The sequence below is a fragment of the Mastigoproctus giganteus genome, chromosome 1 (genome assembly GCF_048544385.1).
Source record: "Mastigoproctus giganteus isolate SK-2022 chromosome 1, ASM4854438v1, whole genome shotgun sequence".
Taxonomy (NCBI): domain Eukaryota; kingdom Metazoa; phylum Arthropoda; class Arachnida; order Uropygi; family Thelyphonidae; genus Mastigoproctus; species Mastigoproctus giganteus.
Window position 1 is genome coordinate 8,017,932 of NC_143575.1, and position 15,923 is coordinate 8,033,854.

General features: G+C 39.1%; 1 protein-coding gene across 1 annotated transcript in view; it reads right to left on the reverse strand.

Moving 5' to 3' along the window:
- Window positions 1-1,119: 1,119 nt before the first annotated feature.
- LOC150090530 (proton-coupled amino acid transporter 1) overlaps window positions 1,120-15,923 on the reverse strand; it is a 144,817-nt gene continuing 130,013 nt past the window's right edge. Inside the window, exon 13 of the mRNA XM_090378337.1 lies at window positions 1,120-1,283. Coding sequence (XP_090234463.1) covers window positions 1,120-1,283 — 164 coding nt within the window. The remainder of the gene's footprint in view (window positions 1,284-15,923) is intronic.

Here is a 15,923-nt window from a genome sequence, read left to right on the forward strand (position 1 = left end):
CCTAGTGAATTTGTAACCTTCAGTATATCAACTTCCAACAGACAACCTGTCAGCATAAAATAACTAAGAAGAAAAATATCAAGAAACTCGATCTTTTACATTTTAAGAACCTAAGTAATAAAAATTAATTATTCTTGTAATCAAAGTATCACTCTCACAAAGCAATATTCTTTTGAATTTTTTGATATTCAGGGAAAAAAAGTCGAAAAATAAAATTTATTTATTTCTATAATAATTTATATTCTGATTTATTTTAATTATAAGTTCAAATATATGCATAAAAGCCAACTAGAAATCTGTCTTAAAGAATTATTTTAATGTGCTATTTTGATGAGGAAGCAATATTAAATGACAAGATGATGTGCCACTATAATCTTACAATAGAAGTATACATTTTGGAAGACTTGTCACAGCAATTAAACTCTGCTTTTTTTTATGTACCAAGTCAGTTAAGCATAATGAATTGAGAATAAAACTTATGAGACATTTAATGTCTACCATAATATTCCATACTTTTAAAATGCTCAGCAAACAAGTCAGAGCTTTTAAATTTCATCTAATTCTGACCAAGACACAACTGACATGACATTAATTATGATACTTTCTAGTTTTTCTTTGACAAACTAAATACAAATAGTTTCTTTCAAAATTAACAAATGTATTAAAAATTCCAATGATGGTTGCAATAAATATATAAGTACTATATACATTATTGCATGAAAAGACATTTGTATTTCTTTTGATGCATGATGAAGGAATGTAATGACAAATAAAAATATTAAAAAACTAATGCTATGTAAAGCAATTCATTATTTGTGCCACACACATTCCAGAGTTTAATATTTATTTACAGCCACTGTGGAATGTCAGTATCAATTTTCTTTTCTAATTATGACTATTACTATTAATAATCATAATTTAGGAATGCTTAATTTTCTTCTTATATCTAAAAATATGCGAATGAAATGACCTCCACATCTCTCTTTTTCTTTGAAGTTATTAAAATTCGGTTATAATTCTTCAAGAAGATGGTTTAAAATACCGCAGCGAAATTTACCACTGTTGTAAAAACCAATGCTATCACAGTAAAACTGTCTTTCTTTGGCAGTGATGGAAGATTCAGATGATAGGAAAACAAGGTTCAGTTGAATTCTTCAGCTGATGGTTACCAAAATTGTTAATAACTTTCAGTATACTGGTATAAGTGCCAATAACAAATACTGCAAATCCAAATAGAGAAATTAGCACATCCTTGATTATTATAAATATCAGTCTCCTTTTACCTGAAAAAGAAAAAGCATTTTATATAATAATAACATATTTCATGAGTACAATATTAATGTTCATAAATACATTCATAGCAGATTTTTAAGTTTAAAACTTAAGATTTTGAAATATACAAATACAGGGGATCCTTGTTATCCGAGGATAATTGGTTCCAAAAAAATTTCAATTAAAACGGGTACCAAATTTTCACAATGTGTATTACGTACTTCTACATAGTAAAAAATGGATTGAAAAAACTGAAAAATGAGACCTTTATTTTATTATAATATGTTGAAAGTTGTAAGGTTAAGTAAAGTTTATTGAAGTTACACTATTTTTCAGTTTTATGAATAAAGAATGATCCAGAGTTGTTTGCTTTTTTCCCTTTAATTCTTTAATTTTCAAATCCTCGTAACTGCAGGGACTCGGATACCGAGGACCCCCCCCCCCCGTACATATAAATACACAATGATCACTCCAAGAGAACCTGCAAATAGCAAAAGAAACTCTACAAGCAAATAAAATTAAGGTTTAATTAACAGCAGTAATAAGATGGATTGACAAAAACAGCAGATATTTATACGCTTACATAATAACAGATGCATATTAAAATTGTAGTATGATGAAGAACCAAAAGTTAATGCAATAATGCATATTGCATTATGTGGGGATCATGTCAATTGGATGTGTGAGACAATTTGGTCCACGATATTTTAACTGTACTAATAAATTTGAGAGTTACCGCAATATCCAAATAGGAGATCTTCATTTTCAACTTCCGGGATAAAATGAATTAGAATAAATCAAAATTTACATTTAATTTTAAATCTCCAATATAAGCAAATTATAAAAATACTTCGACGTGCTCATACTTCCCATACATGAACCCTCCAAGCACTGGAAAACAAGTCGACATCAATCAGCCCCAGACGCTAGATAACCCATGCACTCAAGAAGACTGAACACATTTTGTTAAAATTAAAATCAAAGCTGCATATAAAATCATGTAATATCTTCTAAATCTAAATTCCTTCGAAGGGACCAAACGTTTCGTCATTGAGACGTTTTCAAAAGAAGGATGGTAAAACTGACATTTCTGAATTTTCCCCCTATATTTATACGTTAGTATGAGAGACTTCTATTAATCGCACATGTGCACAAAGGCCCATGAGTCCAAGATTTTATAAGGACGACGAATATTAATAGAATGTTCTGAAATTCTCATTTCAACCATTTGAGGTATTGCTCAAAACATCAAAGGCAGATATTGTTGGGATATCAGAGAAGTGGTGTCACACAGATATAAGGGATGCAGAACTGGAATTTGGGGATTACAACGTCTACAGAAAGGATAGACAGGAGAGGAAGGGGGAGGGGTTATGCTATTAGTTAAGAAACACATAAAAACCAAGGAAGTGAAGCCAGTCGACATTGCTGGACAGTGCAGTGTTGAGTCAGTTTGGTGTGACATAAGCATTGGGAGATCAAAATTGAGAGTAGGAGTGTGCTATAGGCCTAATGACTCTGATGAGTATAATAAGAAACTGTACAGGGAAATAGAGTGGGCCAGTAAATCAGGGAGTCTTATAGTGGGAGATTTTAACTTCCCAGATATTGACTGGAATTTGGGGGCTGGTCACTCACACACTAGCATAGCTTTTGTGGATTTATTGGATGATTGTTTTCTACATCAGCATGTTTGGGAGGCAACTAGAGGGAGTAATACTCTTGATTTGATTATCAGCAGTGATTCTTCATGCATTAAGAATCTGCAGATAAATGAACCACTAGGTGGCAGTGATCACAGTGTGCTGAAGTGGGATTTACTCAAAGAGGTAACTACCATTAGGGGTAAAGGGAAGGGCTATTGCTTCCGTAAAGGCGACTACGATGGACTGAGACAGTATTTAAATTCTATACAGTGGGACCAACTGATGATGTTACCAACAGCAAATTCAAAATGGGAAGCATTCAAAGAACTTATCTTGGAAGCTACTAGGCTTTACATACCAACTAAGAAATATTGTTCAAGGTTTAGGCCAAAATGGATGTCAGATGAACTAATGAGGCATATGGCAGAGAAGAAAAATGCATGGGATACTTACAAATTAACACATGACACAGAAGCCTATGATAGATACAAGTTGATATGCAACCAAGTTACAAAGGAGGTTAGGCAGGGAAGGCAGATTATGAGAAATCCTTGGCAAGGGATGCAAAGAAAAACAGCAAAGAGTTGTTTACTTATGTAAACTCTAGAAGGAAGGGGATGAATCAGATTGGTCCACTTGATATTGATGGGTCAACTGTTGATGATCCTGCTCAGGTAGCTAACAAACTAAATGAATATTTTGCATCGACATTCACACATGAGGAGTTATTCAGCAAGGGGAATGCCAGAGGTGTATTCAACTCTAGCAGTAAGCTACAGAATCTTGAAATAACTGGGAGTAAAGTGGAGGAGAAACTGTTGAAGATAAACACAAGAAAGGCACCCGGGGTGGATGGGATCTATCCAGTTGTATTAAAGGAGGCAGCAAAGGAAGTAAGCAAACCCTTAGCCATAATTATGAGTTTCCTTGGACTCAGTGGAGGTACCCATAGACTGGAAATGTACAAATGTGACCCCAATTCACAAAGGAGGATCAAAGGCTGACACAAGTAATTATAGACCTGTTAGCTTAACTTCTGTTCCAGGAAAATTAATGGAGGCACTGGTTAAAGAAGCACTGCAGGATCATTTAGACAAGACTTCAGTTATAGCTCGGACACAGCATGGCTTTGTTAAGGGGAAGTCTTGCCTGACCAATTTGATTGGATACTATGATGCAGTCACAAAAGAACTGGATGCAGGGAATAGCTTTGATATTATATACTTGGATCTTAGAAAGGCTTTTGATACTGCTGCACATGGAAGACTGCTACACAAATTGGAGCAGTGTGACATTGGAGGCAAATTGCTGCTATGGATAAAGGGGTGGTTGAGGGGGAGAAGACAGAGAGTGGTAATCAATGGACACTGCTCATCGTGGACTAATGTTATTAGTGGAGTCCCTCAGGGCTCAGTGTTGGGTCCATTATTGTTTTCTGTATTTATAAATGATATTGATGATGGTATATCAAGCTTAATGTTCAAGTTTGCAGACGATACAAAGGTTGGCAGGGTTGTCAAGGACACTACTGACACTATGCTGCTGCAACAGGATCTGGAAAGGTTGAGCAGATGGGCTGAGAGGTGGCAAATGAAGTTTAACATTGACAAATGTAAAGTACTACACACGGGAAACAGCAACCCCAGAGCAACGTATCAACTCTGTGGTACTACACTGACAGTGATAGAGAATGAAAGGGACTTGGGGGTGGTTGTGCAGGCAGATATGAAGTTCTCTGAGCAGTGCAGACGGGCTGCAAGAGTAGCTCATGGAGTATTGTCAATGATATACAGGAATTTTTCCAGCAGAGATAAGGAGGTGATTATTCCCTTGTATAAGGCAATGGTCAGGCCACACCTAGAGTACTGTATACAGGTCTGGAGGCCTCATTTCAAGAAGGACGTAGAGCTGCTGGAACGAGTACAGAGAAGGGCAACAAGATTAGTGAATGGAACAAAGGGGTACTCTTACGAAGAAAGGCTTAAGTTTTGCAAATTGCAGTGTCTGGAGACTAGGCACCAGCGAGGTGATCTGATAGAGGTGTATAAAGCCTTGAATGGTTTGAGCATGCTCAATGCTGATGGGATTCTTCCTCTAGTTCAGAATAATCACCTGAGAGGGCATAAATTCAAATTGAGGAAAGACAGATGTAGGATAGATGTGCGGAAATTTGCCTTTAGCCAGCAGGTGGTTGGTTGATAGCCTAAATAAGTTTAAGGCTCAGCTGGACAGGTATTTTGAATGAACAGAGGGGTGAAGTGGGTTTTTTTTTTTTTTTTGGCTGATGCTGCATAAGCTTGCTTTCTTGCATCAAATGCCTCTACTAATGCTAATGCTAATTTCCACTATAAGTAACTTGGTAAAATTCTGCTGTATTGTGAGAACCTTCATTTCCCGAAATAAAAACATGGTTTTCATGTACTGTGTGGAAAGAAAGTTCCGAAGCTCCTGGCCGTTGAGCTCTAACAGAAGCTTCATGTTGTTTTAGTCTTATGGAAAGCATATTTTTTGAATAGCCTATATATAATGCATTACAATCTCCACAAGGAATAACAATACACAATATCATTTTTCTCACCACTATTATTTAAAAACAGCGAAGAATTTTTAATTAAAGACTGAAGTTTATGGGTACACCTAGCCACTATTTTGAATTATGTATTCATGAAAAGCGCATTTAATTTCTTATGCCACTGTTCGACATAAGGAAGCGAAATAAAATATATATTTTAGAAATTATGCTATTATGTGGTGTTTCTTACTTTACTCATAGCCTGTAACTTAATATTATTTATGGTGTTTAGGGTATAACATCTCTTTAAAAGACGACCTGTCAGTTGCTCTATTTCATTCCTCAAGTCAACATGGGTAGTTATATATTTGTATGCATTCATATACTGATTTAAAATAACCGACCTTTTATATGAAAAGGAGTGGTAGCTTTCATAATGTAAAATTAGGCCTACATTCGTGGGTTTTCTATATATTTTAAATTGAAGTGATCTATTTACTCTCATTAGAGTACAGTTCAGAAAATTGATTGAATTTTTGTTTGCATCCTAAACACCATAAATAATATTAAGTTACAGGCTACGAGCAAAGTAGAAACACACAACGTAACAGCATAATTTCTAAAAAAATATTTTATTCCGTTTCCTTATGTTGAACAGTGGCATAAGAAATTAAATGCACTTTTCATGAATACAGAATTCAAAATAGTGGCTAGGCCTACCCATAAACTTCAGTCTTTAATTAAAAATTCTTCACTGTTTTTAAATAATAATGGTGAGAAAAATGATATCGTGTATTGTATTCCTTGTGGAGATTGTAATACGTTATAGATAGGCTCTTCAAAAAAATAATAAAAAAAATGCTTTCCGTAAGACTAAAACAACATAAAGCTTCTGTTGGAGCTCAACGGTCAGGAGCTTTGAAACTTTCTTTCCATGCGGCACACGAAAACCGTTTGTTTTTATTTCAGGAAACGAAGGCTCTCACAATACAGTAGAATTTTACCAAGTTACTTATAGCAGAAATGGCTGAAATGAGAATTCAAGAACATTCTATTAATATTTGTCTTCCTTATATAATCTTGGAATCATGGGCTGTTACACACATGTGCGATTAACAGAAGTCGCTCATACCAACATATAAATATAGGGGGAAGTTTGAAACGTCAGTTTTACCATCCTTCTTGTGAAAACATCTCGATGACGAAAAATTTGGTCCCTTCGAAGGAGTTTAGATTTAGAAGATATTACAGGATTTTATACAGACCTTTGTTTTTAATTTTGACAAAATGTGTTCAGTCTTCTTGAGTGGTTGGTTGGTTTGGTTTTATTGGCGCATTAGCTACTAAGGCTATAATGCGCCAAGACCATGTCATTTATAAAAAAGTTTAAACTTTCAGTGACCTAATTAGTTAGGTCACTATGTCCAAAGGTATAACAAATATATAGAGGAAAAATGTAAATTTTATATTCGATTAAAAATATTTATTGATTTTAAAAAGCTAAAAACAGCAGACACATTGTCATTGTCGGATAAAATCTGACTGAGTGTATATGGCTCAGTCAGATGACTAAAAGCAGTAAAACGGATAGTTCTAAAATCTGGACAATCAATTAAAATGTGTCTCATGGATAAAACTGTGCCACAGTTATCGCACATAGGACAGTCATCTGCCCTCAGCAGAAAAGAATGTGTAAGATGACCATGTCCTATGCGGAGACGAGCTAGAACAACTTCCTCCTTACGATTCCTGCGCAGACTAGACTGCCACGGTTCAATTACAGGCTTTATACGATATAATTTATTCGCAGTCTGTCTATTCCATGAATCCTGCCATTGGGAGTGAATCTTCTTGTGTATTATTTGCCTGTAGTCTGTATAGGGGACTGACAGGCAGCGGTTATTATTGGGAATTGCTGATTTGGCTGCGGCGTCAGCCAAATCATTTCCCCTAATCCCAATGTGGCTGGGAATCCAGCAGAAGCGGATGTCATATTCGCGTTCATGAAGAACGTGAATCTTCTGCTGAAATGCTAGACAGAACTGGATGAGGATTATACCTCACAGATATTAAAGCCTGTAACATGCTAAGAGAGTCGGAATATAAAATGAACCGTTGGTATTGGCATTTACTAATATGATCCAAGGCTAACTCTACAGCGTGCAGCTCTGCAGTAAATATGCTGCACTCAGAGGGAATCTGCTCTGATATAGTGCTGTCTGTAAAGACAGCAGCAGATCCCACATATGATTCTGGCTTCGAACCGTCTGTGTAGACTGGCGCGAAGTCGGAATATTCAGTTCGGTGTGCTGAATGAAGCTGCAGGTAGACACATGATGGAGTGTCCGACTTTCCCCAGTTTCTAAGCGACAAGTCGCATGCAGGGACACGAGCATGCCAGGGTGGAAAGGGTTGCTTTGATGTTTGGGCAACCTTGTCTACTTTGATATTAAGTTCATTGAGTAGCTCTTGGAGACGAATACCAAAAGGACGATTGGCAGTCTTACGGGTATTGTACAAGTTTTCCCATCATGGTTCAAAAATGAACGGCCACGTAGGATGGTCTGGCAGGGATTTCAGTTTTGAAGCGTACTTTAAAGACAACTGCTTACGTCGAAACGATAACGGTGGTTCGTTTGCTTCGACGTATAAACTCTGGACAGGAGATGTTCGAAATGCTCCAGTAGCGATATGTATAGCCTGATGATGGACAGGATCCAGCCATCGAAGTACACAGTCTCTGGCTGAAGAATATACTTGGGACCCATAATCTAATTTGGATCGCACAAGTGCATGGTAAAGCCGTAGAAGGGTGCATCGGTCTGCACCCCAAGATAAGGAGGAGAGCGAGCGGAGAATATTAAGCCCACGTGTGCACTTTGTGCGGAGTTGACGAATATGATCCAAAAACGTTAATTTTTTATCGAATATGAGTCCCAAGAATTTTGTGTTCGCTGCTACTGGAATGGCATTTTGTCCGAGCCTTAATTCAGGCTCAGGATGAAGATTATGCTTGCGACAAAAGTGTACGCAAACGGTCTTCTCCGGCGAGAACCTGAAGCCATTAGCAAGTGCCCAGGAATTCAGACTATCAATGGCTTTCTGCAGTTGTCTTTCAATAACCCTCATGTTGCACGACTGGCAAAAAATGCTAAAGTCATCAACATAGAGGGCACTGTTTACAGTTGGAGGAAGTTGTTCTGTGATGGAATTTATTTTGATGGCAAAAAGCGTGACACTTAATACTGATCCTTGTGGTACTCCCTCCTCTTGGCTAAAGGAGCGAGAGAGTGAGGATCCTACACGAACTTGGAACGATCGATTGGCTAAAAAGTTTTGAATAAAAAAGGGCAGATGCCCTCTTAGGCCTAGGCTATGCAGATCTTTTAAAATGCCAAATCTCCAAGTTGTGTCATACGCTTTCTCCATGTCAAAGAACACCGACACCAAGTGTTCGCGTTTTAGGAAAGCATCCCGGATGGATGCTTCCAATCTAATAAGATGGTCCAAAGTGGACCGGTTCTTTCAGAAGCCGCACTGGATGTTGGAGAGAAGGTCATTTGCTTCGAGATACCATATTAAACGAGAATTAACCATTCTCTCCAGGATTTTGCACAGACAGCTGGTCAGAGCAATAGGACGATAATTGGTGGTGACTTTTGGATCCTTTCCTGGCTTAGGAAAGGCAAGAATGATTGCTTTTCGCCAGGAGTCCGGAAACTGCCCTTCAATAAAGATTCTGTTATACAGAAGGAGCAGACAATCCATAGATTTTGGTGAGAGATGTTTAATCATTTCATAATGGATGCCATCTGGTCCAACAGCACTTGCTTTGGAAAGAGCAAGGGCTCTTTCCAGTTCCTGGATAGTGAAATCCCCGTTGTAGGGATAAGTGCTCTTAGATTTAAAGCTAAGTGCCTGTTTTTCGATTTTATATTTCAGGACCAGGAACTCTGGGGAATACGAAGATGTTGCAGAGATGTTAGAGAATGTTTCCCCAAGAGAATTAGCTATTGCAGTTGGATCTGCAATAGCGCATCCATTATAATCTAGGATTGAAGAAGGGTGGGATGTATATTTTCCCTTCATTTTCCGGATTTTATCCCAGATTACCTTAGAGTTGGTAGACTGGTTAATAGATGATGTAAAACGGATCCACGATTCCTTTTGACTCTGACGACGGATGTAGCGTGCTTTGGCTCGTGCACGTTTGAAGGCTATAAGGTTGTTCGTGGTAGGATATCGGCGAAATATCCCCCACGCTTTGTTTTGAGCCTTTTTTGCTGCTGTGCATTGTGAATTCCACCAAGGTTTGGGAAATGGTGGAAACCGGGCAGATGTTTTTGGAACAGCATTCGCAGCTGCTTGGACAATATTTTCTGTGATGTACTTAACTGCATCATTGATAGGCTCTTGACTGACTGTGCTAAGATCAAAATTTGCTTGGTGTTGGAAGGCAGTCCAGTCAGCCTGATCAAACTTCCACCGTGGTAACCTGAAGGGAAGACATGGTCCCCCACTGTGTAACGAGGTTATCACAGGGAAGTGATCACTTCCATATGGATTCTCCTCCACTTCCCAGGTGAGTGAAGGGAGTAGAGAAGGGGAGCAGATAGAGAGATCAATGGCAGAAAAAGTACGGGTAGGCATGTGGAAGAAGGTGTTTGTTCCAGTATTTAGAAGGGAAAGGTCATTGTCATTGAGCATACGCTCTATGACTCGTCCCCTTCCGTTGATGTTAGCACTACCCCACAGGGTGTTATGTCCGTTGAAATCCCCGAGAAGTAAGAAAGGGGGAGGCAGCTGCGTTAGAAGATCATCAAGGTCTGCCTGGGTGATGTCAGTCCCAGGTGGCAAATAAATGGAGCACACAGTTATTAAAAATCCCACTGAAAGGCGAATTGCAACAGCCTCTATGCTGGTTGTAATTAGCAAAGGCTGCACTGGGGTCTGGTTACCCACAAGGATAGCCACTCCCCCATGTACAGTGCCATCCGCAATTCTATCCTTTCGAAAAAATGTGATGTTGTGCATGGTGGGATCATCATTTGCCTTTAGATATGTCTCCTGCAAGCAAAAGCAAACTGGCTCGTGCTTTTGCAGGAGGGCCTTGATGTCATCAATATTTCGCCGGAATCCACGACAATTCCATTGTAGGAATTTAGCCATTATTTTGGCTTGGTGGGTCCATCAGGCGGCTTCCGAGGTGCTGAGGGCTTACTTTTATCAGTCTTGGATTTATCTTTTTTGGGGAAGAATGGACGCTGTCCCGTGTCTATTTCTTCCTCCGCAAAGAGTTCCAAGACTGAATTTTCGGGTACCTCCTTCTGCTCCACCTCCATGTTTTCTTGGGTTCTAGGGGGGACTTCCCCTTTTTTATTCTTATCTTTCATAGTTACCTTTGTTGCTTGTGGAGCATTAGGAGGTACCGATATAGGAGTGGCAGCTGATTGGTCCTTCTGTGCAGGTTTTTGTGAACTTAAGAGATAACGCGCGATGGGAGTGAAAGACTCCTTTGGAGGAATGGTCATGTCCATCTGAGTTCCGACGGAACATCTCCCTGCTATCTTCTGGGCGTAGGTAGGTTTGTTAATATTCAGGGGTTTGACCGATTTCCTTGCCTCCTGGTATGATATATTTAGCTCTGCCTTCAGCCGTTGAATTTCTTTTTCTTCTTTCCACCTCTGGCATGCTCGTGAGTAGGCCGGGTGTTCACCTTCACAGTTAATACAGGTGGGTTTTACGGCTGAACATGCTGTTGTTTCGTGGTCCTTTGCACCGCATCAAGCGCATGCAAGGACTCCGCGGCAGGCCATTTGAGAATGTCCATACTTCTGGCATTTAAAACACCGTAAAGGGTTCGGAACGTATGGATGCACTGAACAGTTGATGTATCCAGCTTTAATCTCGTCAGGAGGTTTAGGAGAGTTAAAAGTCAGGATAACGCTCCTGGTTTTAACAATTTTTCCATCCCTTCGCGCAGTAATTCGTACGTACGTTGGCATTCGAGGTGAGCGGACGCGCTTAGACAGGGCTCCTCAGTTAAGTGGTTTACTTTTGGATAGTGCTTTTAAATATTTGATTTATTTAAATATTGTTGGATTATTTTGTTATAGGTTTTCCTGTAACTGTTTGATGTTAATAATATTATAGATATAATTTTTTAAAGTTACTTTCATTGATATTTATTTAATTTTATAATGGTTGTTACGAGATCTGCCTTAAACACGTCACAGGGTATCGTGACTCACACGGAAATAGCAGATGGCGATTTACGTGTGAGTCATGATTTAATCCGTTGTGGAACCTGTGGAATGTTTTCCAAGGTCGACCTGGTGACTAATCCTACCTCACCTGGGGATTCTTTTCTTTGTGATCGATGTAAGGAGTGCACCGATCTTAAATTACAATTTGGTGCACTGATGGAACAATTTGAGTCCCTGAAAAAACGAGTGCTTGCCCTCGAAAATAATGCTTCTGGGAGCTCGTCAGGGACTCAAAACTCCAGCAATCTACCAAGTGATGCACACCCGATTCGAGCCTCAAAACGGAAGAACCAAGTGCAAACTACCCTGGTTAGAAAGGACATTGTTTTATTAGGAGACTCCATTGTCAGGGAAACGGGGAATATTTTTTGTAATAAAGATAGGTGGAGCAGAACCAGGGTATGTCTGCCGGGAGCAACTATTGATGATGTCACCAACAGACTGTCAGATTTTAAAGGGGGTAAAGAAAATATTATTATTCATGTGGGGACAAACGATATTAAACGTACACGATCTGACGATCTGTTGGAAAAATACAGGACCATGCTGAGGAAATGTCGCGAGCTAGGCCATAATGTCTATGTGTCTGCAATTCTGCCCAGACACGATAGGAGGGATTATATGTTAAGAGCCTTGTGGATTAACTCAAGACTTGAAGGAATCTGCAAGGCTTTAGGGGGTAAATTTCTATCAGCATGGCCCACACTTGTAGGTAGAAGGAATTTGTTTTGTAGAGACGGGATACACTTAAACAAAGGTGGTGCAAAAGTTTTTGCCAGTATTATTGAGGATACCTTAAAGGCTCAGGGAAACTGCTAGCTAGGGGGGATGTGGGTAATATTGACACGCGTTTATCTGATAATATTGGTCATTGTAACTCTTGCACATACCTTAAGAGTTCTTATCTGTTACCCCAACTGGACGTATTATTTAGATGTTCTGGGGGCAAAGACGTTTCACGTGAGCAGGTAGCTAATATCAGGGAAGAGAGCCTAAAAAACTTCAAGGGTTGTGTTAGGGTTGTTAAATATACAAGAACAGTAAATCTTAATTGTTTATACAGTAACGTTAGAAGTGTCGTCAATAAAATGAGCGAATTCGAACTGCTGGTTAAAACAAGTAACGCGGACATAATAGGGCTTACGGAGACGTGGTGCCACCCGGAAATTGGGGATGATGAGTTTCAGTACGGCTTGTATAATGTATTTAGGAAGGATAGAGTAGATAGAAGGGGTGGTGGGGTAATGCTTCTTATCAGAAGCAGCCTGAGTGCGACGATAGCTTTCCCAGATTCAGACATTTCACATGCTAGTATAGAGTCTGTGTGGTGTGAGATAGTTGGAAACAAAGGTACAATGCGAGTAGGAGTAATCTACAGACCAGGTGATTGTGAAGACTATGACAAAAGCCTCTACATGCAAATGGAATGGGCAAGTAAGCGTCAATGCCTTATTATGGGTGATTTCAATTTGCCTCTAATTGATTGGAGTAAATGGGAAGGAAACTCGACATGGGGAACAAAATTTTTAAATCAACTAGATGACTGTTATTTGTATCAACATGTCAGGGAAAGTACTAGAGAAAAGAATATCCTAGACCTCATCATCACACATGAATCAGATGACATAACAGGGCTGACAGTAGAGGATCCAGTAGCAGGAAGTGATCACGGAGTTCTACGGTGGATGATGACGAGAGAGGTAGCAGAAGTAAAAGGCAAAGGAATGGGTTTTAATTTCAGAAAAGGAAATTACGATGCCTTAATTTACTACATGGCCTCTATTAACTGGGTAGATATCGCGCAGAGAATGAATACAATTGAACTGTGGTACGCTTTTAAAACATTAATCACAGATGCCTTGAATGCGTATATACCATTAAAAAAATACTCCACGAGAAGGGTTCCAAGTTGGATGACTAGTGAAGTTGCCACATTACTTGAGCAGAAAAAGGTGGCATGGAAACGTTACAGAGCAATAAAAAGTACTGAAGCCTATAACAGCTACAAGGTGATGTGTAATAGAGCCACAGAAAAGGTTCGACAGGCAAAGGCAGTTTATGAGAAATCACTAGCAAACAGAGCAAAGAGGGGGGATAAAGAATTCTTCACATATATAAATGCCAAGAAGAGCAGGACAAACCAGATCGGACCTTTACGTAAGGGAAAGGGGATAGTAATAAATACACCAGCTGCCGTTGCAGATGAACTCAACAGTTATTTTGCATCGATATTTACAAATGAAAAGCCTTTTGTGGCAATGGGAAATTGTGGGAGCGAAGTTAAAAAATATGTAATTAATGATATTGAAATTTCCCAAGATTATTTAATGAAAAAACTTTCAAGCCTACAGACTAGTAAGGCTCCTGGAGTTGATGGAATATACCCTATAATCTTGAGAGAGGCGGCAAGCGAGTGCATTGAACCACTGAGGCTGGTTATGCGAGCATCACTAGACTCTGGGGAGATTCCCTTGGATTGGAAAAGTGCAAATGTATCTCCCATACATAAGGGTGGCTCTAAAAGTGAAGTGGGAAATTATCGACCTGTCAGTCTGACTTCAGTAGTAGGGAAAATCATGGAGGCATTGATCAAGGGTGGAATTCAGGATCATTTGGATCGAATTGAAATTCTCAAGGATACTCAGCATGGTTTTGTAAAGGGAAAATCATGTTTAACAAATCTGGTTCGCTATTTCGAAAGGGTCACTCACGAGCTGGATTTTGGGAATAATTTCGACATTGTTTATTTAGATTTCAGCAAAGCTTTTGACTCAGTCCCACATGAGCGGTTGCTTTATAAGCTGGAACAGGTTGGAATCACTGGGAAAATCCTTAGATGGATAGAAGGATGGCTTCAGGGCAGGAGGCAGAGGGTTGTGATAAATGGCTATTCCTCAGATTGGGTTGATGTAAGAAGTGGGGTTCCCCAAGGATCAGTATTAGGACCACTGTTGTTTTTAATTTTCATAAACGACATTGATGAAGGGATAGAGGGCGTGATGTCTAAATTTGCAGATGATGTTAAAATTGGTAGAGTAGTTAATGATCACTGTCAAGCTGAGCTTCTTCAGAGAGACCTCGATAGACTTCAAGAATGGTCAGAAAAATGGCAGCTGTGCTTTAATCCAACAAAGTGTAAGGTATTACACCTGGGAAACAGTAATCCCAAAATAACTTATTCACTTGGTGGAGTTCAACTAAACCCAGTACTGGAGGAAAGGGACTTGGGTGTTACGATACGGTCAGACATGAAATTCTCTGAGCATTGTAAACAGGTTGCAAGGAAGGCCCATGGTGTCCTATCGATGATCTATCGAACTTTTGCAAGTAGAGATAGGGACGTGATAATCCCATTATATAAGGCCTATGTTAGACCACACTTGGAATACTGTGTTCAAGTATGGAGACCGCACCTAAAGAAAGACATCGAGCTTCTTGAAAGGGTGCAAAGAAGGGTAACTCGCCTGGTGAGATCGGCAAAAGGGCGTCCTTATGAAGAAAGACTTCGAATATGTGGGTTGCAGAGTTTGGAAACTAGACACCTTAGAGGAGATTTGATTGAGGTGTTTAAGGCTCTGAGAGGCATCAGTAAAATGAATGAGGACAAAATTTTCAAGATTATAAATGATGCTAGAACTAGGGGACATAAATTCAAGTTACGCGGGGAAATGTTTAGATTGGACTGCAGGAAGTTTTATTTTAGCCAGCGAGTTATAAATTACTGGAATAAGTTGCCTTCATGGGTGGTAGAGGCCGACAGTTTGGGGAAATTCAAAGGTCATCTGGATAGTACTTTCGGGTAAGGGAAGCGCATAGGATGATAGGATTAATTTCCTTTTTATTTAATCTTTAATTTCATTTTATTATTTTTATTTATTTATTAATTATTATTATTTATTTATTTAATTTTTGTTTTTATCATTGTTTTGTTCGGATTTTTTTTTTTTTTTTTTTTTTGGCTGGTGCAGCATAAGCCATAGGCTTTCTTGCACCATACGGCCGTTACTAATACTAATACTAATACTAATTCTCTTGACAGCAATAACTCCCTGGGGTTTTAGTTCGGAGCAGATTTCCTCCTCAGTTACGTCGAGAAGGTCCCACTCCGAAATGACACCTCTCGATGAATTGAGTGTTCTGTGTGGTGTCACTGTTATAGGGATTCCTCCGATTGATGTTGTTCTGAGTAGATGTTCGGATTGCCTGTCAGTTTTGGTTTCAATTAAG